Source organism: Eleginops maclovinus, chromosome 19 (genome assembly GCF_036324505.1).
Source record: "Eleginops maclovinus isolate JMC-PN-2008 ecotype Puerto Natales chromosome 19, JC_Emac_rtc_rv5, whole genome shotgun sequence".
Lineage (NCBI taxonomy): Eukaryota > Metazoa > Chordata > Actinopteri > Perciformes > Eleginopidae > Eleginops > Eleginops maclovinus.
Window position 1 is genome coordinate 23,280,324 of NC_086367.1, and position 24,857 is coordinate 23,305,180.

At 42.6% G+C, this 24,857-nt stretch overlaps 2 protein-coding genes across 2 annotated transcripts; both read left to right on the forward strand.

The window, feature by feature from the left end:
• Nucleotides 1-301: 301 nt before the first annotated feature.
• pacc1 (proton activated chloride channel 1) lies at nt 302-6,063 on the forward strand. Its single transcript, XM_063909688.1, has 8 exons — nt 302-575; nt 1,312-1,411; nt 2,239-2,448; nt 2,848-3,002; nt 4,215-4,357; nt 4,510-4,651; nt 4,841-4,948; nt 5,032-6,063. The coding sequence occupies exons 1-8, from the start codon at nt 540-542 to the stop codon at nt 5,191-5,193; spliced, it is 1,056 nt and encodes a 351-aa protein (XP_063765758.1). The 5' UTR covers nt 302-539; the 3' UTR covers nt 5,194-6,063.
• A 618-nt stretch (nt 6,064-6,681) lies between these two features.
• znf106a (zinc finger protein 106a) lies at nt 6,682-24,784 on the forward strand. The gene is made up of 22 exons (XM_063909060.1): nt 6,682-6,785; nt 9,321-9,403; nt 9,849-9,910; nt 11,610-11,801; nt 13,357-15,156; nt 15,245-15,698; nt 15,831-15,900; nt 16,188-16,342; nt 16,534-16,594; nt 16,681-16,989; nt 17,110-17,788; nt 17,995-18,044; nt 18,588-18,733; nt 19,292-19,426; nt 19,883-19,999; nt 20,127-20,318; nt 20,457-20,519; nt 20,609-20,728; nt 20,818-20,891; nt 22,270-22,339; nt 22,808-22,957; nt 23,056-24,784. Exons 2-22 carry the CDS (start codon nt 9,350-9,352, stop codon nt 23,110-23,112), a joined length of 5,010 nt encoding a protein of 1,669 aa, XP_063765130.1. The 5' UTR covers nt 6,682-6,785; nt 9,321-9,349; the 3' UTR covers nt 23,113-24,784.
• The last annotated feature ends 73 nt before the right edge of the window (nt 24,785-24,857 follow it).

The following is a 24,857-nucleotide window of genomic DNA, read 5'->3' on the forward strand; positions in this document are numbered from 1 at the left end:
TAAATAAATATGGATAAATAAATAAATATGGATAAATAAATATGGATAAATAAATAAATATGGATACATAATAAATATGGATAAATAAATATGGATACATAATAAATATGGATAAATAAATATGGATAAATAAATAAAACAATAAATAAATATGGATGAATAAATACATTTGGATAAATCAAATCAAATCGAAGCTACACGGGCTTTGAAGCATAGCAGCGTCTTTTACGAGTTGCACCTAAAGGCAGCACTAGGTTTCCTCCTTAGGAAACAAGGAAACTCGAAGGACACTTAAGTGTTACTGTTGGATCGCGGTCTGTAGGTGCTTCATTATCATGGGTGGGGAATTTAACGTCTACGCAAAAACCCCATGGGTGTTGTTGTCTCTCTTTAGAGCGGTAAACAAGGACCAACAAAGGAGGGGAATACATTTCAATTAAAATGTATTTCTTATTTATAAAGACTGGCGTTCACTCTTCCCACAAATTCCCAGAAGTTTATCTTTGAAGAGCAGAAGTTTTTTAAGGAAGTGTGGAGGAATGCTCCGGAAAGACAGATCCCGGTCATACGAAGAGGTAGGAAGTTTGTTTCCAGTCTGATGTTTGTATACAGAAAGCAAAAGTGTGTAATGTCCTGTTGATATGAAGGGTCCTTAAAGTGTCCCTCAGCTCTCTGCTCGTCATGTGACTTTACAGCTGAGGCTGCTGTTTTCCTGCTGCTTACTAGAATAGGAAAGAGCTGACCTCAGGGGTTTCTGACTACAGTTATTAAGTGGAAGTTAAACCCAATTGTTCTTTAGAGACCAACATCATGTCTGTGTTCACATATTTAGGTACAAAGTCTTAAGTGATCACAGGATACACAGAGGTGCGAAGTGGTGTAAAGTAACAAGTACATTTACTCAAGTGCTGTATTACATTTTCTGATAATACTTTGCCTAAAAAATAGAATGTTATCTGATCATAATAACATAATGTTTGTTCATTGTGTTTTATTAATAAGAATCTGCAGATTTACTGTTAACTAAAGGTATGGATTAGATGTAGTGGAGTTACACGCACAATACATTTCTTTTATTTATGTATTATGAACATCTAACAAGTTACAGAACAACATGTAATCAGGAACAACAACACAATCAACCATAAACCTCAAGCAAACTTTGTTATACGGTATAGAACAAAGTTAAAATCATGTTAGTAATATAATATATATAGAAATATAACTTCTATTTTTTATAACAAGCAAAACTTAGATTATCTTTCCTCGTTTTGACTCTGCTTTAATTTCCTCTTTCTCTCTCCCTCACAGTTAAATGATGACGATGATGAAGCACAGAAACAGTCTGCAGGATTCTTTGACGATGCCATCGAAGAGCTGGACCGAGAGGAGCCAAACGACGGCTCAGCGGGTAAAAAACATTTGTATTTGTATGAAACATCTCACCGTCTACAGACATCTTCAATCCTCCACTCTGAGAATATTACTGGCTTTTATTGTCCCAAACGTGCAGCATATTGGACCTTTCAAATAGTTTGTTTACCTAAATGTGCTCCTGGAGAAACAGTCATTCAGCATCAATAAATATTACTTTTATTTTTTACTAGAAATGTAATTCGGCTAGCTTTAAATTTGACCCAGTATTTATTTTAATTGTATTATATTTGCACAGATAGGACTGGATAAAAGATATTGAAAACATGGTGTCAGGGGAGATCAAAAGGCCCCCTCCTTTATCCTATTAAAAAAACAATCTATGCATATATTATTTATTCTGTAAACAACAGAACTACCTTCTTCAAAATCTAAAATCAAATAGTAAAAAATATACATTTATATTTACAAAATTGTGAAAAAAAACTGTTTGAAAAAAACAAATAAATTCATGTAAAATTTTGGGGGAAAAAGTTGGAAAAGACGATGTAAGACATATTGTGTTTACGATTCATAACAAGCTCTCTGATACGTGAATGTATCAGCTATGCTTTATGAGGGAGTGTTTATCATAATCAACCGGTGCATTAGTAAATGAATTTGGGAATTAAATACAAAGGAGACACTAAATGATTATGGTAGAGAAAAAAGACCTGACAATATCCCCATAAATCAAACCGGGATAAATAATGGAATAATATGAACAAGAGACATTAATGAAGCTTCAATATTCCGGTGACTTTAACCCTTTTGTTAGGAATAAAACAAACACTTTCTTTACCTCCCTGGATCCTTTCCCTGCAGAGGAGGACGTCAGGGAGAGCAGTCCCTCGATGAGGTTCAGTAAGAGCTGCCTGAAGAACTTCTTCATGGTGCTGCTCATCTTCATCTACCTGCTGCTCACCGGGGTCGCCTTCTTCCTCGCCTACCAGACCATCTCCGACTTCCTGGAGAAACTCAACCACCCCGTCATGTCCGTCACCTACAACGAGGTGGACTCCTTCCCGCCCCCGGGTTAGTGTTACTAAGATACAGGACGAGGGGGAGCATTTAGAAGACTGGGTTAGAAGGTAACACTCAAGTTTCTGGACAAAAAAAACACTGGAGACAGGAGTGTATGATTTCAGATGTTTAAGAAAGTAAAGAAGCGGTGATAGGAGTTAAGGATTTTAGCCTTTACTTGCTAGAAAGACATCAGACATCCAATTATTATTGCATAACCTTACATACTTGGGAATATCCTCATAACAGGGAGAGTATTCTGGTATTTTATGTGAGTAAGTAAAAGAAAGGGGCAAACATATAGGAAGGCTCTCACTTAAGCTACTAAAATGTAAACGCAGGCCACTTGAATTTGCATTGTTGTTTGGTGTACTGATATAATATATGATTTTTACATCCTTTTTGCTGCAGGTATCGCTCTGTATCCGGGCAGAGCTGAGCTGCTGAGCTGCAGACATCACTACCACGACTACATCCCTCCGTTAGTCGACCCCGGGACGCACCAGGAGGGGGACTGCATGATCCAAGACGTGACGTACGACGGACCGTTCAGCAACCAAACCCAGGTCAGAAGTTAAAACGATCACAGACTACAACAGGTTGCAGAAGTACGTGATAGGCTAAGGGGCGGGACATCTCTAAGCGGTAAACCAACCACAACAGAGGCGGCCAACTAACCAATCAGAGCAGACTGGGCTGTGGTGAGACAGAGGGTGAAAAGAGGTGCTGCAGCACAGGCAGTATGAGAAACATAAAGAGACACTACATACTGATATACACCTGGACATAAGCAGAAGAGGACTCTTTAAAGTAGAGACTCTACATACTGATATACACCTGAACATCAGCAGGAGAGGACTCTTTAAAGTAGAGACTATACATACTGATATACACCTGAACATCAGCAGGAGAGGACTCTTTAAAGTAGAGACGTTACATACTGATATACACCTGAACATCAGCAGGAGAGGACTCTTTAAAATAGAGACGCTACATACTGATATACACCTGAACATCAGCAGGAGAGGACTCTTTAAAGTAGAGACGCTACATACTGATATACACCTGAACATCAGCAGGAGAGGACTCTTTAAAGTAGAGACACTACATACTGATATACACCTGAACATCAGCAGGAGAGGACTCTTTAAAGCAGAGACACTACATACTGATATACACCTGAACATCAGCAGGAGAGGACTCTTTAAAGTAGAGACTCTACATACTGATATACACCTGAACATCAGCAGGAGAGGACTCTTTAAAGTAGAGACACTACATACTGATATACACCTGAACATCAACAGGAGAGGACTCTTTAAAGTAGAGACACTACATACTGATAAACACCTGAACATCAGCAGGAGAGGACTCTTTAAAGTAGAGACACTACATACTGATATACACCTGAACATCAGCAGGAGAGGACTCTTTAAAGTAGAGACTCTACATACTGATATACACCTGAACATCAGCAGGAGAGGACTCTTTAAAGTAGAGACACTACACACTGATATACACCTGAACATCAGCAGGAGAGGACTCTTTAAAATAGAGACTCTACATACTGATATACACCTGAACATCAGCAGGAGAGGACTCTTTAAAGTAGAGACTCTACACACTGATATACACCTGAACATCAGCAGGAGAGGACTCTTTAAAGTAGAGACTCTACATACTGATATACACCTGAACATCAGCAGGAGAGGACTCTTTAAAGTAGAGACACTACATACTGATATACACCTACACTAATTGTGACCTCCTCCTCACAGAGAAAAGCTGTGGTGGTGCGCGGCCCGTCTGACGTCAGAAAAAAAGAGCTGATCTTCATGCAGTTCAGCCTCAATGAGACGGAGGAGGACTTCAGCGCCATCACCTACATGCTCTTCTCCAAGTTCAGCGACCTGACTGAGAGGTGCCGGCCAACCCAAACACAAACACATTGACCCGCTGACGTCCGAGCGCTGCGACATTGAAGCCTAAAAGTTTCCAGTTCATTTGAAAGTCAATTAAGTAAACAAGGAATGTGCTGAGTCATGTCACTGAGTTGGTTTTCTGGCCCTCCAGTGAGAATAAGTCTGACTTCATGAGGGAGTGTGAGAGGAACTACTCCATGTGGACGTTCTCCGGAGGGTTCAGGACCTGGGTCAAGATGTCTCTGGTGAGGACGTCCGGAAAAAGCAATGAGGCGGTGGCGTTTCGGCAAGAGGTATTTATCTGTCTTTACTTAGACTATTATCATTATAAATAAATACAACAAATGTTTTGTAGAAAGGGGGGACTAGTCTTTAAAATAATTGTATGTTTTTTTAATTATTATTTAATATTTTTATTATAATCTTGGAAATAAACCAACATTTTTAATAATTCATTTCTCATTTATCTTGTATTTCTCTAGTCTGCTGTGGTGAAATTCAACGACAGAAGGCCGGACTCGGAGAAGAACAACCAGCTCTTCTTCGCCGTCTTTGAGTGGCGCGATGCTTTCATGCAAGACATCCGACTGGTACGTTCTCCCGGTCACTTTACCCTCTTTAGAACTCCTCCGTTTATCAATATCCAACCAAATGTTTCCATCTCCACGGACAGCTTGTGACGGCTAATCCCTGGAACTCCGTGGCCATCCTCTGCGGCGTCTTCATGGCTCTCTTCAAAGCCGCTAACTTTGCCAAACTCACCATCCAGTGGATCATCAAGATGAGGAAGAGGCATCTGAGGAAGAAAGCTCGGGAGCTGAGCCAAATCCAGTGAGAGGCTTCTCCAGAAACACACTGATGGCACAATTTGACAAAGTCCTGATAATACAAGTGAGTTTTATTGAGAATCGATTGGGTTTTTTAGATTAAATTACTGATCTCAAGGTGGCAAAATTATTTGTTTCGGTAGCAGCAAATTAACAATGCATCGCACATTAATTATAATATTAACATATAAACAGTAGATATGCTTTATCTACAGAGAATCCATCAAAAACACAACATAAAATATAGAGAAAGGGTTATTAGACCGACCTAATAATACCATGTGCACATATCCTGGTAAATACCATATGCATGTGGTTGCAGTGTAATGATTACAGAAGATGAACCTTTATTTATCAGATGTATTATTATAAAACTACTGAATCCTACCGCCAGATTTATCATTTCCCCACAAAAAATGTACAAGAATTCAGTGAATTTGAAGTCGTTGTGGCATTTCAAAATAAGAGGTTTTAAATAAATGTTTTTACGCACATAAATGACATTGTTTCTAAATGTTTGATAAGCTTTATAAAGGATGCTTTAAGGTGTGTCTGTTTCAGGTCTAAAAAACTGAGAAAATGTGAATGTCCAAAAGTTTATGGATTTTATCATTTTATTCTGAAGGGAATAATGTTTTTTAGGCCCTACTTTTATCAAGAAAGTTTCCCGTCATGTCACAGAGATTTGTAATAATTGTGAGGACTCCAAAGGGATCATTATGAACTGCTTTTATTTGTCTGTTCCTTCTGAAATGTGTCTAAACGTTTGCTGATTGTTTTTCAAATTTACTTGAATTACTGTTTAATTGTCTTCCTGTTTAAGTTTGTATCTGTGTTGCAAGAAATCCTGGAAATAAAAATATATTTTGATGCCTGAATCGTGTGGTGAAAATGAAGAGGAACCCTAGATCTGATTAAGTTCTCAAGGCACATCGGGCCGGTCGTTACGCAATTTCACAAAGTAAAAATATATAAACACAGACAGGAAACACACACATCAGAAAAAAGTGTGTGTGTGCAGAATTAGTGGAAAAAGACTAAGAACATTTGCCAAATTTAGCTTTTATGCTACTTTATTATTTGTATTCTACTTCAATCATTTGATAACTGATTCGGATTATTAATACAACATATCAATAATCTAATTAATAAATGATGAAACCACCGTATATATATTTATACACACACATAAAGGCAAGTTCATCTGATACTTCTTCCACCACTGTGATACATTTCTTAAACTTGCACACTTCCTTCAATCCGGGACAGAGGATCAGGAACACATGGTGAAAACATTTTTGGGATTTGACTAAAAGTAAAACAAAAACTAAATAAAAATCCCCTGTTTTTTTATCCTGAAAATCTCAGACATGTTCAAGATACACAACCCTGAGTCTTTTTTACTGTTGGTCACATCCCAATTTTCTTACTCATGTGGCCCCAGTCCTTTTTCAAGACACTGAACGCGCCCTTCGTTTTTTCCGAGCACCGAGCGAGGCTCCTGAACGCCCCTCGGGAGGAGGAGGCGGATGTTGTTGTTTTAGCTTCGCGGTGGAGGAGAAACATGCAGTAGCTTCTCACCCATCTGGATGTTTTAAAGGTAGACAACAGTCATATATCATATGTTTTAATGTATAAAAGACAGTCGTGACTTATCTGAACCACCTCACGCTTTTATAGTTTAGTAAATCATTGATTTCCTACAGAAACTTTGGTGGACGCTGCTTAGCGTGTTGCTGCTAGCATGCTAACCTACTAGCTAACTGTAGCTCTTACTTTACAGTTACATTTAATTCTGTTAGAAGTCATACTTTTTATGTGTGCTTATCTTATTTGGTTGCTTTTATATCCATATATAATTACCCATAAACGTAATCGAGCAGCTAGCCACAGCTATGCTAACAACAAACAATGATTCAATCATCTGCTAGGTGACCAAGTTAGTCCAAGGCTAGTTTTGAACTCTAAGCTGTAAATAAAGTGTTGTTTGTGCAGCTAATTAACTGTGCATGCTCTATACTACCAGCTATAATTCATACCGTTACTCCAGATGCTTAATTGTAATGTGACTTGTTGATAAACTCATGTATCAAGTTAGCCAAGAAGCTAATTTAATTCATGACCTCTGCTGTTAAACTGCTTTGTGCAGACGGGTTTTTACTGTTTATATTTTGCTACTTGGCCTTGAAGGAGATTTCTCAACTCTAATCTTCAAAGACAACTTGTCCTTTTCATTGTATGTAGTATGTTTGCAGAGGAAAGCCCTGTGGTGGTTCCCTCATTTATCCCACATCAAACATCTCCTCTGTCCCCTTAGTGTTTGCCTACAGTTTTACTGCTTCAGTATCTGTTATCAGATTCATGTGAGGTCTTTCTCTGTCCTGTCTGCAGCCCTGCAGATTATCAGTGACTGAGAGGTTATGTGACCCATTCAATCATTTACTTGTTGACCAACTTAGTCCAAAGCTAGTTTTTTTACTCTAAACAGTAAAGAAAGCGTTGATGTTACAGCTTATTGACTTTGGATGATTTAAACCATCAGCTATAATTCTTATCGTAACTCTGAATGCTGAACTGTAAGGTGACTTGTTGTTACCCATGCACCAACAAGCTTATAACCACTGCTCTGTACTAGCTTAGATAGCCTCCAGCTGCACAACCTTAACTTCAGAGGCAGTTTCTCCTTTTCCGTACATGCATGATGTTTGCAGAGGAAAGCCCTGTGGTGGTTTTCTGAAATACTCATCAAACATGTTCCTTTGTCTTTGTGTGTTTGCCTACAGTTATACGATCACTGCTTCAGTACCTATATGAGATTCATTTGATGTCTTCCCCGTCCTGTCTGCAGCCCTGTAGATACTCAGCGGCTGAGAGGGAATATGACCCATGCATCATGCAGCTTACATTATTAATAGCTGCCCTCTGCTGCTCTTCCTGGGATAGGGAAATGGTGATGGGGTGTTGTTACTGCTATTAGTCCTTATAGACCTTATTCTAGTTTGATTTATGAGTCATTTATTGTTGTTAAAGTAGGACAGTTGTGCATTGACTGATGGAAAAAGTATAAGACGGAAGCCTCGTTTGGTTTTTACTTTTCTGAAGAGTTATGATTTGGCCCGGTTAGCTTTCTTAAAGTCAAAGAGACACAAAACCCCGACTTACTCTTATTTACCAAATGGAGGCCAAGCTAAATGTCACAAAAATGCATACAACCAAACTTTACATCTGCATTTATCATGATACAGTATCAGAGATGCATGTAACCCCAACTGTGCTCATACAAACTAAATAATGAGGAATAAATAATTATACTTTAATGAAATACAGATCCAGTCAGAGTCAAACGCTGTATATAAGTCTTGTTCTTTTCAGTCCCAAAATATTCAGTTATATGGAAATAAAATATAGAAAAGCAACAAAGCTCCATATTTGTGATGAATAAGAAAGTTGGCAGTGATTGTTGTTGTTTATCTCATCGATTAGTCATTGCTAATCTACAGGGACACTTCTCTTGTTCTGATTCTCTATTTTCAAATCCTCTTACAGATACATCAGTTACTGTTTTGTCAGATTATTTAATCTGTACAGCTGACTCCATAGTCAGCTGTACATTATCTATACACTGTATAGATATATAATGTAAATAAAACACCATTTCATAAATACCCATTCACATAGAATTAAATTCCTCTGGTCCCCACATGACCAGGATCCTCCTGAGAGGGCAGTGTCGCTGCAGAAACCTCCCAGCCTCTGCGCTGCGTCCCCCAGCCTCTGACCCGTCAGTTTCCCACCCTGTGTGAGAGCGTCCAACATGTCCAGACTTAGCCCCCGTGCTGCCTCAGCAGGCTGTTATTAGCCCCCCGGTGCTCAGGGCGAACTCTGCTGACATTCGGGCGCTGGTTCCGAGGCATGTTGTCGAATATTTAGGAGTGGTTGTTTAGAGAGAGTGATCTTTGAGTTCCCTCTGTGTCATTGGTCTGACCAGAACTCACAGAATTATTTTTAATGGTGACAATATCCAAGTCAGGTTGAACCACATTCACCCCACGTGTAATATATTTATAATAAATAAGAAATGTGTTGCTCTGCCCGTCTGTCAGCTGGTATTACATCAAATCCTCTCTCTTGACAGTAATGGGCTGATTTCTACTCGTGTTCAAGATGGCGAGAGACAGGAAGTGCATCCTCTGTGAAACGGTCCACGCCTCCAAGCAGGTAAACCTTTAATATACAATATAAATAAAACTGTATGATTTTAATTCAGACATCAGGAGCTCAGGCTGCATCAACACAGGTGTTACACGAGGTCACAGAATTAATATAAAGGGTTTTAAAGATAATCTGCAATACTGTTTTCACATTTAGTTGGGATTTGTTTAATTAAATGTTCTTTTATGAAGGTTTAATATTCAATTCCTTTTGCACTTGTCAATTGATGTCCAAAGTACATCTATTTATCTTTATTTTTCACCAAAAAGTATTTATTCAAAGTGTGTTTTTTGCCTAAAAAGAAGGAGAATATTCCATGAAAACATCCTTCAGTTGGTCTGGGAAGTCAAAAATCACCAAACTACATATTTATTCCTCCTCTTGTGGATCAAGCAGACATGCAGGATATTGAAGAGTCTAGATTTCTGACATTTTTTATTTGTGTCTGCAGGAGATGGATGAGCACATGAGGAGTATGCTGCACCACCGAGAGCTGGAGAAGCTCAAAGGAAGGTGAGTTAAAATATGCACATCATGACTCAAATTTCACCCATATTTCTGCAGAAATCAGTGTTTTAGAAACGGTTTAACCCCAGTTTTACCATCAAATGAATTGCAGAGGGTTTGACTTTGCTTCCAGAGTTCTCCTGAACGTATTCGGGTCACGAGGCGAGGTGTCCCTCTCAGTTATCGTCCTGCTGGATTTATGGGCAGCTGTCTCGCTTGTGGCAAATATATTTAGACACAATCTCTCCGGAACAACGGGCACGACCGCGAGGAGGCAACTGGCTATCTCGTGACGGCCGTGGAGATTAGTGAAGTATGCAGCCTGTTGCTGCGGGGGGGGGGGCACTGATTAAAGGCTGAGGCGTTGCTAAGCTACTGCCGTTTCATATAAACATTGGCATGTAAAGATGGCACCTTTTTGAGGGTCGTTCATTTGCACCGTGCAATCTTGGTCCATCGTATTCACGGAGAGGATATTAAAGAGGTCATATTTATGCCTTTGGAGCTTTTCCTTTTCCTGCTTGGATTTTAGGGACAACTCCCCCCTCCAAAAACACATATCCTGTTAAATTCATACAAAAAATAAAGTGGAAAATCTAATATTTGCCACTTTATCGAGCCGTTACACCCATTAAATGCTGATTGTCTTCAGTTTTTTCAGGATTCAGGATCATCGTTTCTCTCCTGATTGTTTACTAATTTAACCGAGTAATGATTTGGTGAAAATATGCCCATCCCAGCGTGTCATAGGAGAAGTTGAAGGCTTTAAATGTCATAATTTGTCAGTCCTTAACCCAAAAGATATTCGCTTTATTACTCGTTAAAATAGAGGAAACTACGGAGCATTTACTGAAGTTTCTGCATGAAAAAGTGTTTCAAATTATCGATGAAAATCCATTATCATTGCTGCTTTAAACGATGAGCAGCACGAACCAGAAAAGATCAAGGAATATAGTTTTACTCGAGAGGATGTTCTTTAGCTGCAGCTCTATGTAAGGTCTACAAATTGTAATTCCATCATCTCTAAATCCGGTTGCATTTCTCCCATCACTGCAGCTGAGAAATAACTACTCAACTCAATATCAGCAACGCTATCTGAGCGAGCAAGAGGGTGCCAACTGCACCAGAGGTCAGAGAGGTGGCAGCTCGCCATGACACAGATTTGAAAAAGAAAACCTCTCGCAGAATCACAGGATGACATACTTGGGAGAGGTTTTTCTGAAGCGAGCAGCTGCACCAGGCTCCGGTTTCAGTTTCAGAGGCTTAGGGATTGGGGGTTAATAACACATGCTGCTCTGGGAGGCAGGGAGGGGGCGGATCCGGAGGTCAAATACAGACATTTCCTTGTGCGGAGCCTCAGAGCGCAGCGGACACCATCATGAAGCAGCAGTAGGCTGAGGGTGCTGAGCCTCCCCTCCTCTCCTGCCCTCGCTCCCGCCACCTGTGGCCCTCTGAAGACAGAAAGAAACACCCAAGATCAGGATGATTCAGATTCATATTGTGAACAAAATTACTAAGTTAGCGACCTCCTGATCTGAGACGAATAGAGAATTTGGATTTAAAGGATTGTTGAGTATTCTCCTCTCCTGATTTTATATTTAAGTAACGGAAAGTAGAGCACCGTGCTCTGCAGGAACTAAAACCAGATTTAAAAAATGCCCGAAGGAACGATTGACCGGCCGCTCTCACCTTCCCTCCCTCCCAGGGACTGCGGACACGAGTGCCGGGTGTGTAAGGTGACGGTGGCGAGCCTGACGGATTACGCCGGACACATCTCCAGTCCCAAACACAAGCAGAACGTGGACGCCGAGCTGAAGCATGCTGGGAAAGGCCGCGACGAGGTGTACTTTGACCGGGCGTTCGTGGACCTGATCGAGAAGAGGAACGAACAGATCAGGTGAGAGAGAGTCGGGATTTAAAACACACTGGAGGTAATAGCAGTGTTCCCTCTCCTGTAGTGTGTTTGAGTGCATGTAAATGGTCTGCAGAGGCTGAAATCCCCTTGATTCCCTCCATTGGACTCCTCAGTTTACCTCCGGAACATAGTGACATCACTGTCTAACACGCACGCTCCTATTGGCTAGCGTTCCAACACATTGTACGCTGGGGCGGGACATCTCTAAGCGTTTGACCAATCAAAACAGAGCATGCCAGCCTCTTGCTCAATTACGTCTCAAAAGTCGTTAAAGCAGTTTCTGTGTTGACACCATTGGTTGCACAGATTTGGTGCACGTATAATAATGTGTGATCGTGCAATAATTCATAAAAAATTGTCAAAATGACCTAAAAAATATCATTTAATTAGCTTTTGAGCTGGAGGGGAAAAGTGTTGACGATCATGCATTTTGTCTACATTTCTCAGGGCTTGTCAATTACTTTGTTGTTGTTGTTGTTGTTGTTGTTGTTATGAGAAAACATTTAAAACAGTTATTTTCATGGCTGTCTACATGTCATTTAATCTCTAATTTGGATCCTATAAGAAGCATTTTGATTTATGAGTCCCACTCATATGTTCTTATACATTGTTCTGAACTGTTTGACACGCGTACCTATGTTTACATACATGTTCCTGTGATCAAACGCTCAGGAGTTGGTCCTTAGTGTGTACCTGCACCATGTATAGTCACAGTCGAGCTCACTGCCCTGTTATAGCTGCAGCTTCAGGCCGAGCCGCGGCTGGAGTCGTATGTCAGGACTGCAGCCCAAAATAAAACCAGTGCGGTAAACATACACTGCAGGCCCTCTACCTCCACTACACCATGAAACACTCGGATAAAACACTCAGATTTGACTTTTAAATGTGTGCAATTGTAGTTTTAGGCATTATAATACACACATCTCAAATTAAGCCACCTGTACCACTCTTTAGAAGTGCATTTTGTGCATGTTTGGCTGAACACACTGTTGGAAACCTTAGACAAATTTCTCTAACTGAGTTGAGAAAGTGGGATATGTCTCTGAAGCTGCTTTAATGTCACCTGTCGGATCATTTCTCCCTGCTGGTCTGAGTGTGTAGATCACTCTGTAAGACAAACTGTGTCACCTGATGAGTCTTGTTAAACAGATTCCAGCGTATCTTAAATACAGCTTTCAGTTCAGGGAGTGAGGCTTTAACCTTTCTGGTGCCTCTGTTTCTAAGTAAAGAGGAAGAGTAGCTACAGTTATGCATAAGCATGTCCTAAGAATGAGAGATAACCGGTTTCTCTGTGCAGTCATGAGGTATGTGTCGGCTGCTTTTAGAAAACAGGGAGGATTCAGAGCACTTTAGAATGTAAAACCAAGTAAGCACCAGGTAAGAAGTATTTAAAAAGCCTTTATTAAGGTGGTTAAATAATAAAACATCTGGTGCTTCAACCACAGTAGGTCCACCATTGCATGAAAATCCCCCCCATTTGTGACGCCTCAGACAACAGATCTCCATGTGTGATATATCTCTGTTTTTTTATCTGTAGAAAAGATAAAGAGGTGGCTGCTGCAAAGCTCGCAAAAGAAGAAGCAGACCGCAAGAGGAAGGAGGCAATGAGGCAGAAACTGATCGAAGCTAAGGAGCGCTACCGGCTGGAGCTGGCCTGGAAGCAGCAGCAGAAGCAGCAGCAGTCTCAAGCCTTCAGAGGAACCAGCCACAACCGCACGTGGCACCGGAGCAACCCCCACTACGACGGCAACGCAGGGGAGGCGCCGCCCTGGCAGCACAGTGCACAGCCGGTGAAGAGCGCCACCTGGCACGCTCAGGAGCCGCCCAACCTGCAGAAGTGGGCGTCTGCGGAGTTCACAGGGGGGAGCTTGCACAACCAGAGCAACAAGCAGTGGGATCAGGGCGGGTTCTCCCAGCAGAGTCGGCACCCCTGGCTGAGCAGCAGCGGCAGCAGCAACGGGATCTACGGGAGCAATACTATCGCCCAGAGCCCGCAGAGAAGCCGGCCGCTGAGCTTCCTCGGGTCTGGTCCCATGCATCCACCTCCACCCATTTTATTTTCACGCCCTCTTGCCCAGTTTCAGAACAAAGGGACTGATAAGCTGGGGGAGGCGGTGCAGAACCTGGAGGTGAAACCAGCAGAACCGGACCACAGCAGCAGTAAAAGCTCTAAAACCTGTGGGAGCAATCCGAAGCTGGACAAAGCCTGCCGCTGGACTCCCTATCCCTGCACAAAGGGCTTTGAATCTGCATCCCATAAGGAGACAAACCCACCAGAGAAGTATGCCAAACCCCAGAAACAAAAGAAGCCCCAGGAGGCTCTAATCAGGCAGCCCCAGCCCGAAGAGAAACAGAGTGTGGAAGATAAAGCGAAGCATAAAACAATCCCCAAACCCAAACCCAAAGCCAGAGACAGAGACAGAGCCAGAGACAGAGACGGGAGCAGCAGCGGGAGCAGGAGCAGCAGCACACAGAGAGACGGCAAACAGGACGCAAACACATCTGCTGCTGCAAATCAGAAAGCAGTTAAGCCATCGCAGCAAAAAGATAGGAAGACGAGCTCAGATCCTGTTCCAGCACAACCCGCATCAAATCAGCTGCATGCACCTTCAAAATCAGCCGGAGTCAGCTCCCAGGCTCCGGCTGTCGGGCCGCTTCAGTCGAGGCAGGAGAGGCAGCTTCCAGAAGCTCTGAAGAAAGCCCGACAGATCGTGCAGGAGAAGAGGAGCTCCGTGGAGAGAAACAACAGGCTGGAGACGAAGCTGCACATCGTGGAGGATCAGCAGATCGGAGTGAACAAAGAGAACAGGAAGAATGCAGCTAAATCCAAGCTGCCTGAGAAGCCTGCGTCTCAATCTCCAGACAGCAGCCAGTTCCTCCAGTCGCTGCAGGTGAGCACCTCCACCCTGGAGAGCTCAGATCCTGCAGCAGTAAGCCGAGAGGTGCCGGAGAACCCGGAGAAGCACACCTCTGCAGCTGAAGCCATGCAGGCAGCAGAGGCCGGCCACAGTTCAGAGAGCGACGCTTCCAGGAGCAGCGAGGCTCAGACGGCGTCCGGTCTGTCCAAGCTGGACCTGCCTCCCGTCCTGAAGCGAGACCTGACCAAACACATCAGCACCAAGACCAAGCCGGGCGCCATGCACGAGCCCAACCTGAACATCGCCAGGCGGGTGAGGAACCTGAGCGAGTCTCGGAGGAGCGACACGGAGAAAGACTCGGGGCTCAAACCCACGGTGAGGCAGCTCATCAGCTCCTCCGGGTCCCGACGCAATGTCAACTGGGAGCAGGTCTACCAGGAGGTCCGGAAGAAGCAGGACAAAGGGAAGGGCATGCCGAGGTGGGTGTTTGATTTCACTACTATTATTTAGAGTTTGATACTTTCATTTCTCCCCACAAGTTCACATTTTGACCCGTCTGTGCTGCAGGTTTGGGATTGAGATGGTGCCGATGGAACAGGAGGACCAGAGCCAGGAGGAGGGAGACATTCCCCTGATCGAGGGTTTCCAGTGGGAGTCTTTAATGGACGCCCCCGCCTCCCGTAAACGCTCCTTATCGGAGAGCAGCATCGCCCCGGCATCCACCCACTCCCTGTTCACGTCCTTCATTAAAAAAGAGGAGACGGAACAAAAGGAAGCGCTCGACTCGGAGCAGATCGCCTCTCCAAACCCTGCCGTCACTAAAGGGAGCAAAGAGGAGCAGCAGGAGGAGGTGGAGCAGATGCTGGGTCAGTGCGAGGCTAAAGTTCTGAAGCAGCCGGAGAAGCTGACGTCGGCCACGGTGAGGGCGCTGCAGAGGTCCGACTCGGTGCTCGGGGAAAGCAGCTCGGGGACGGAGCTTTACGACGGGCAGGGGACCGGGAAGAGACGACGAGCAGCCGGGGTGAGTTCAGGATGGAGGGTGAAAGAGGAGCGGATCAAAGTCTGTTAGGGCTTCATGCACCGTAGTGTTTGTGCAGAGTTTAAAGAAGTTAGACCTCTATCTCAAATATCTAAAACACTCTCTCCCTTGCAGGATGTCCCGAGTGCAGAGACGTCTTGTTTGGAACACAATAGCAAAAGGAGGAAAGTCAAATCCAAAAAAGGTCAGTATCTAAGAGTTCTGGTCATGCACATGGACTGTGTTGTTGATTGAAGTCAGTAAATCCATGCTAGAATGTCAGGAAATACTGCTTGTTTACATCAAAAATACGTACATTTCTGATTTTATATCAAATAAAATGAACTTTACAGACACTGGGACGGATATTTCTCACTATTTCCGGACGTGTACCGTTTGCTTTTGTCCCTGCTCGTGCAATGAAATGATTTTGATTGAATTGACTCTGACTTAAAGCGAGATGATGAAGATTATTTCTCTACTCCTGCACAGAGCGTCTGCAGATCGACCAGCTGCTGGCGGTGTCTCTGCGGGAGGACGAGCTGAGTCGCTCGCTGCAGACGGTCGACTCCAGCCTGATCCAGGCCCGGGCTGCTCTGGAGGCTGCATACCTGGAAGTGCAGCGGCTCATGGTGGTCAAACAGCAGGTACGGGGACACAAAAAGGGGCTCCAGCTTCCCAGTTTTTGAAATAAAGTATTATCTCAGACCTTTAAAGACATGGCTACAGCCCTGAAAGCTTGTGGCTTTAATGCTTCTTCTCTCACGTCATGCTCTGAAGTCTTTATTTACGAAGCAGCCACTCTCTCTCTCTGATGACTGATATGTATCCCTCCCAGATGAGTGGAGAGATGAGCACTCTGAGGAACAAACGCATCGAGTTACTCAAAGGGATGCAAGGTAAGGATCTCTGAGATAAGAAAATACCAACTCTGTGATCTCAACTATGTTTTCAGCACATTTCATCCTTCTCTCCTTTCTTACAGGTAGTTTAGAGGAAGCCCCTACGGTGAAGCTAAAAGAAGAACGGCTGGATTCAGTAGAAGCTGATCCACCGATGCTCCCGTCCTCCCTCCTCCCTGATGCTGCCCCCCACAGCCCTGATCCTCCTCCTCCAGAGCGCGCACCCCCCCCTTCCTCCAGTCTCCCCTTCAAGCCTGTCGTCATCAAGCAGGAGCCTCGGTCTCCGGTCTACGTCAGCTCGGAGAAGGTCCCTGTGGAGATTATAACCCCCTGCGCCCACAGCACCACCCCTGAGCTGCATGCACCCCCCCCTCCTGCAGCCTCGTCACCAGGTAACACATTTATCCAGACTGTTTCTTCCATGCAAAGACTGTTTGTTGCATTTATATGTGCAAAAGAAAATCACTGTCCCGGTGAAAGACGTGTTCTGGTTTCCTTGCATCCGTCCCCAGAGTGCTACCAGACCAACACAGATCCAAACTGGGAGAGCTTTCACGACCCTGCAGACTCTAAAGAGAGCTTATTGGAGCTGGTGGAGACGGTGGAGCGAGCCAAGCAGGCCACCAGAAGCTGCCTGGACTCCAAAGCCTCCATCAAGCTCCTCTCGGGCAGCAGGAGGAGCTCCGAGGTCGGGAGCGTCGCTGACTCCGCCGCCTCGCACACTTTCGAGCCTCCGTCGGCGGTCAATCTGCCCACCTCCCCTCCCGAGCTGAGGAGCGGGAAGCGGGTGAGGAAGCTGAAGAAGAGGAAGGTGTTGAAGAAGGCCGGGGGGGCGGAGCAGCCGGAGAGCAGCGACACGGAGCTGGACGAAGAGACGATGAAGCCGCGGTGGCTCCGACCCCGCAGGAGGCCCAGCGGAGGATCCCAGGTCAGCACCTCCACGCCGCCTTCAGAGGAGAGAGACGAGAGCATGGAGGGAGTCGAGGAGGCCGTCAAACGGCAGAAGGAAAACCCCGAACCCCACAAACACAAGGTTGAGATGCCCCCCGCTGAGGAGGAGGAGATGGAGGTCTGTCTGCAGCCTCTCATGCAGACCCCGGTCCTGGATTCCTGCAAAGCGGAGCCGCGGAGCCTGGCCTGCAACGAGGTCACCTCCACCAGTGACATGGAGGTGTGCAGATCCTCCGAGAGGTGAGAGACTTCACTGAGCTCACGGGACATCTGGTTGACAACAAATCTTTACTTAAGGTCGATGTACTTGTTGTACTCTATATAATGTACATTTTAAGCTAACTTATAATGCATAAACGTGCACGCCACTGAATACGAAACAAAGGAAAACTACACTTTATGAACGACACACTTTTCTAAATCCTCGTCTCTTTTTCTCTCCACAGTGAAATGCTGTTTCCCATCTTGTCGCCCAAGATGTTGAAGATCTTTTCAGGTACGTTTCTTTTTGGGGGGTTGAAAAGGTTGAGTTATGCTCCAACACAACCAGTTTCATCTAGGTGGATTATTAAATTACGCAGGGAGGTAATAATCCCTGAGAAAACTCATTTATTTGGAAAAATCTCAAGAACTCTCAAAAGAATATGACGTAGTAGATGATGCTTTCTTGACCAAAAATCCTCTCGAGTTTTCTCAGGATATTATTTCTCCGTTATCAAACCTTTTGAAGTTTGAACCCATAACCAGACATACATCCCAGCTTCCAGAGATAGAAATGTCTTCCTCCTCTGAAGTTAAAATAGATTCTCCGAGCGCCCAAATTACTTTTTATGGGCAAGTTATTCTTAGAGCTGCTAGTGACGCCTGATTAGCGCCGTGGACTTTCTGAGAATGTGGATTTATTCTGAGGCGCACTGATCGCCCCGAGTATTTAAAAGTTCATCCGGAGAAACGCACACAAAAGTTCTACTTGGAAAACGAGCGGTAGGACATGTATTAAAGAGCATTTGATGACCAGAAGTGTCCCTGTGTTTCTCAGATGCCTCCTCCGACCACGGTGAGGAGGATTTACCCACCGCAGGTGTGTTCGAGGGCCACCAGGAGGCGGTGAACGCCGTGCAGATCTACGACGGGCTGCTGTACACATGCTCCGGGGACCGCACCGTCAGAGCCTTCAACCTCAAGGTGGGTGACACAACGGTGGTAATTCCTACGGTCTGTGAATGCAACACCCGGGAAGAACTTGAAGGGTTTCGCTGAACAGATCAAACCTTTATTTAAAAACCATTTTGAATGATGTGCAAGTGATGAACCACCCATCAAAATCTAATTCCCCAGAGCCGTATAAAGCCCCAAAATCAATATTTATTATGAAAAGAGAGCCGTAATTCCTACTGTCTTTGAATGCATCGACAGAGATGAGCTGAAGGGTTTCACCGAACAGTTTAATCTTTATTGAAACGATTTTATCCAGAATGTTGCACAGCGTCTTCTCCTTTATTGGTACTGGTGATGCTAGTAAACTATTAGTAGAATCTCCAGAGTCATATTTAGGTCAAGTCAACATTTATTACGAACAGAGAACCGTAAAAATGGTGTTAAGTCTTTCACACGTAAAATAAAATAAGTCTGTTTTTTTTCAGTTTTTAAAGTTGCTTCTTAAAATATGACATCCAAGTTTAATTTAAGAACCACAAGAGAAACTTTTTATATTGATATTTTTGTGTCTTCCTGCTGCTGCAGACTCATAAGTGTGTGGGAGTGTTCGAGGGTCACAGTTCCAAAGTGAGCTGCCTGCTGGTGTCTGCGGCTCCGAGCCTCCACCACCGCCTCTACTCCGGATCCAGCGACCAGACCATCTGCTGCTACAGCCTCAAGGTAAACACACACTTCCCAAACAGTACACACATAATAAACAATGGCGTATTTATATGAGAGATAATTACAAGTGATACACCGGATAGAAAGGAAGGAAAGACTCTGAAATTCCGATTCATTTTCTGAGAAATCTTCCGAAAGTGTTTTTTTTTTTTTACTTCATCAGGCCTCCAATATATGCAATGTTTGTCCCTGATCAGCTTAAATAATTGTCCAACCATCTCCGAGAAAATCCAGTTTCATCCTCGTAAGCTGAGACTTGAGGGGATGCATTTTTGCAAAACGATATGTGTTAGATAATGTAGATAATAAATAATAATAAAGTACAAAAAACCTTTAAAAAAAAGACAATTTCCTTGATTTTATTCTCATAAATAAATGATATGATTAAGAAAATTCACCTCCTTAGTCACTGTGTCACAAATTAAGTTAAATAATGTTGCTTCTGGTCCACAGACGCGGGAGTTGGAGCAGCAGTTCCCTCTCTCAGACCGAGTCCTCTGCCTCCACAGTCGCTGGAAGACGCTGTACGCCGGTCTGGCAAACGGCACCGTGGTGACCTTCAACCTCAAGGTGTGAGACCTTGTGTCTGTTGTTTTCGTGCATGTCAGAAAAAGCATTGAGCTCAGTAAGCTAGCTTTGGTTGAAACCAGACACAGCCCCTAATTATTCACTCTCTGTTTTGTTGTTGTTTGTTCAGACCAACAAGCAGATGGATGTGTTCGAGTGCCACGGCCCTCGCTCGGTGAGCTGCCTGGCCTCGTCTCAGGAGGGTGCCAGGAAGATCCTGCTGGTCGGATCATACGACAGTACCATCACCGTGAGGGACGCCAAGAGCGGCCTGCTGCTGAGGACGCTGGAGGGCCACACCAAGACCGTGCTCTGCATGAAGGTAGGACTGCAACCGGGCCGAGTGAATCATCATCATCCTTCAAACAAGCCCTCAAAACCCGCCTCTTCAGACTTGCCTTGTCCCATTAAACCCCTTCCTCCACCAGTTATTGACGTCCTCCTCGCCTCTCTCTCTCAGGTGGTGAACGATCTGGTGTTCAGTGGATCCAGTGATCAGTGTGTCTACGCTCACAACATCCACGTGAGTCCTGCTGTTTCTGTAAAGTAGTAAGAGGTGATTTCCAGAATGCATGCAAGTATTAATGACGGTTCGATCCCCCCGTGCTGCAGACCGGAGAGCTGGTGCGGGTGTATAAGGGTCACAGTCACGCCGTCACCGTGGTGTCCGTCCTCGGGAAGGTGATGGTGACCGCCTGTCTGGATAAGCTGGTCCGGGTCTACGATCTGCAGGTCTGCACCCTCAAAACATCACTCTATAAATCATAATCATCTTTTAGATTCTCTCTGAATTTATTCCTCAACCTGTTTTTCTCTCACAGTCTCACGAGCAGCTGCAGGTTTACGGAGGACACAAGGACATGGTGATGTGTATGAATATCCACAAGAACCTGGTGAGTATTCCCTTAACTATATGCTAGGAACACTGGGGAATTAAACACGGATATATATTAAATAATGTCCTTAGACACCATTAACCCTGCTTCTAATTCCATGTATTTAATTGACTCTTTAAATGAGACACAAAATGTTTTTATAAGATGTATGACTTACAGAATGGGTCATGATTTAGGGAGTAAATGTAACAATTGCAAATCAAAGAAAAACCCCAAAAGACCATCTCTGTAACTTAATAAAAACATGTATTTTTATTGCTTATTTATTGTATATTTATTGCTTATTTATTCCATATTTATTGCTTATTTATTCCATATTTATTCCATATTTATTGCATATTTATTCCATATTTATTGCATATGTATTGCTTATTTATTGCATATTTATTCCATATTTATTGCATATTTATTGCATATTTATTCCATATTTATTGCATATTTATTGCTTATTTATTCCATATTTATTCCATATTTATTGCATATTTATTCCATATTTATTGCATATTTATTGCTTATTTATTCCATATTTATTCCATATTTATTGCTTATTTATTCCATATTTATTCCATATTTATTCCATATTTATTGCATATTTATTCCATATTTATTCCATATTTATTCCATATTTATTGCATATTTATTGCATATTTATTCCATATTTATTCCATATTTATTGCATATTTATTCCATATTTATTCCATATTTATTCCATATTTATTGCATATTTATTCCATATTTATTGCATATTTATTCCATATTTATTCCATATTTATTCCATATTTATTGCATATTTATTCCATATTTATTCCATATTTATTCCATATTTATTCCATATTTATTCCATATTTATTGCTTATTTATTCCATATTTATTGCATATTTATTCCATATTTATTGCATATTTATTGCTTATTTATTCCATATTTATTCCATATTTATTGCTTATTTATTCCATATTTATTGCATATTTATTCCATATTTATTGCATATTTATTGCATATTTATTCCATATTTATTGCATATTTATTGCTTATTTATTCCATATTTATTCCATATTTATTCCATATTTATTGCTTATATTATTCCGATATTTATTGTATAATTTATTGTATATTTATTGCATATTTATTGCATATTTATTGCATATATATTGCATATTTATTCCTTATTTATTGTATATTTAATTGCTTATTTATTCCATATTTTAAGCTAAGAATGTTTGTAGGCAACAGTACAAGAATAGAGGGAGACCTCTGCTTATAGGCAATACCTATATGGTACTCAGCCTTATGTCATCTCCACATAAATTGATTCAAAAAGTACGAAGAAGTTTTTTTGGTATTGATTCCTGTGTGTTGTCCTGTTTGTGTTTCAGATCTACAACGGGTTGCTATGACGGCAGCGTGCAGGCGGTGAAGCTGAACCTGATGCAGAACAACCGCTGCGAGGTAATGTCTTTCAAATGCTCGATGCTTACTTCATCTTCTTTGGATTTAGTTTCCAATCTTCCATTTAGAAAACTATTGCTGTAACTGCACAACGCCACACAGCAGCGGGGAAGGAGGGATGATTCCTTTGAGTTATTAACCCCCTGAAACCAGTGGGCTTCTTGCAGTGTTATATAGTATTTATTCATTCAGTTTTACTAAATACGACTAAAGTAGATATATTGTTGCCCATAAAAGTAATAATTACAAAAGCTGCAAATGGATTTTGGGGGATTTTACTGAACACGATTGATTCAGAGCATAACGCTGAATTAGTTTTTAAGACCTGCTCTTTTTTCTTGGCACTGTCTCAGCATTTTCCTCCACATGACCACCCAATAATCTCCTGCCTTTTTTCTGAGACATGTGTTTTTTGCTGTTATAAGAAAGTGTGTGTGTGCGTTTGTGTGTGTGTTTGTGTGTGTGCAGTGGCACGGCTGCTCGCTGGTGTTCGGGCTGATGGAGCACCTGCAGCAGCACCTGATCAGCGACCACAGCTCCTCCTCCTCCTCCCAGAGCCTGAAGTGCCGCTGGAAAAACTGTGACGAGTTCTTCGGTGCACGCAACAGCTCCAAGCAGGTAGAAAACACCACACATTTGTTGCGTTGTAATACATCTTACATCCCATAATATCCACACCTGGTGATTACTCCTCTCTAATGGTATTCATTCTGCAGGTGTTGCAGCTGCACATGCAGAAACACGCCGAGGAGGAGACTGGAGTGGAGCCTTAAGTCCTCCCCTGTTTTCCCGCCTCCCCCGCCTGTTAACCTCCCATATTGGGGGGGGCGCTCTCCTCTAACGACGACTCCATCCTCTATGTTCGGTGTTGGAATCCAACCATAAAACTACCCTGAAGGGAGCGGCTGTTTCTGCCTCCCTCTGTCAGCAGTTGCTCGTTCCACTGACCAAATACAAGACCTTTTTTTATTGAAGAAACTCCAGTGTTGCCGGTGTGTTGGGTGGGGGGGGTGTCACGCTTTTATTTTGAAACTGCAACAGGAAACAGTTTGTCGACTTCTTCGTGGCATGGGCTAAGAGATGTTTTTATTGTGCAGTTGTGATTTGTCATGTCGAGCAACGTTTATTTTCCTTTTCTCAAGTTGCCATTTCTCACTTTTTTACAAGTGATTAAAAGTTTTCACGTTTTAGTTTCATTTTTAACTTTATTCGGAGTGTCCTTGAGGTGACAAGAATACCTTTTGTTGTTTCTTTGTTTTCAGAGAATAACTGCTAGCGTTTTGTTTAGGATTTACGGGAGAGGATATGGGCGATATACTTTTGGATCTGAGATGAAAGTTGGAAATCTCATTGAAAAAAAAAAAGGCAGAATTCCTTTTTTTTCAGAATTGTAATTTTTTTAATTCCGACTTTATCTCAGATTTTTTGCACAGAATTCCGACTTTTTATCAGAATTCCCAAAAGAAATCAGAATCGGGACCTTTTCAATGACAACTTATTCTCAGAATTCTGACTTTTTTCAAAAAGAAATCCAGCCTTTTCTAACTTCGTACTGAATCTCGGAATTTTGACTTTTTTTTACAGAATCGAAACTTTTTAAATTACGACTTAAATAAAAAAAAAATTGAATTTTTTAATTCAGACTATAATCCTGAGTTCCGACATAAATCTCAGAATTCTCAAACTCCAAATTTTTTTCCCACGTGGCCCATATCCTCCTCCGTCCGGAGTACTCTCCTTTCGTTTCTCTTTTTGTTTCGCTCGGTGATAATAAGGCGTTGAGGGACTTTGGTGCAGTGTTGTGTGATTTGGCCTGATGTTGCCATTTGAAAAATTTGCCGTGAGAACAGAGCCAAGACGTGATGAGTGTGTGTGCGTGTGTGTGTGTGTGTGTGTGTAATCTTCCTAAATGCAGACAAAGTGCTTTAACTGGTCCGCTGAACCTGAGTGAGTGTATCGTTCTGTTTTTATGACCCTATCTCCTCTCTGGGGATTTCTTTTTTGAAAGAATTGATTTGATATATTTGTAGCACGGAGCAGGCGTGATATTTCCCACAGTGAAGAGAGTTTTCTAATGAAGTGTGGAGGTGAAGGAAGTTTCGAGGAGGTGTTTGATGGAGGAAGGAAAGAATTAGGATTCATCTCCCATGCCATACCTCACCCTAAAACCCCAAAAGAACTCATTTGAACCCGTTTAAAAAAGACAAAGCCATCCAGCTGATGCTCTCTTTGGTGTTCTCACAGCCGCCATTTTTCCAAACTCGCCTCGTTTTTTTTTTTTATATATCTGAGGAAAAGCGTGCATCTCCCGTCCGACCCGGCAGTCCTGAGTTTCTTCAAGTTTTTCAGTTGTAATCAAAGTTTTGAAGAGATACTTTTTTAAGCAAGTGCAATGTGAATAATAATAATTATAATAATAAAAAATGATGCAACGTCACAAACAAATCTCTGTGTCTTTTTCTCACATAAAACACACAAAATAAAAACCAAAAACACCACAATTTCTCATCAACTGTAC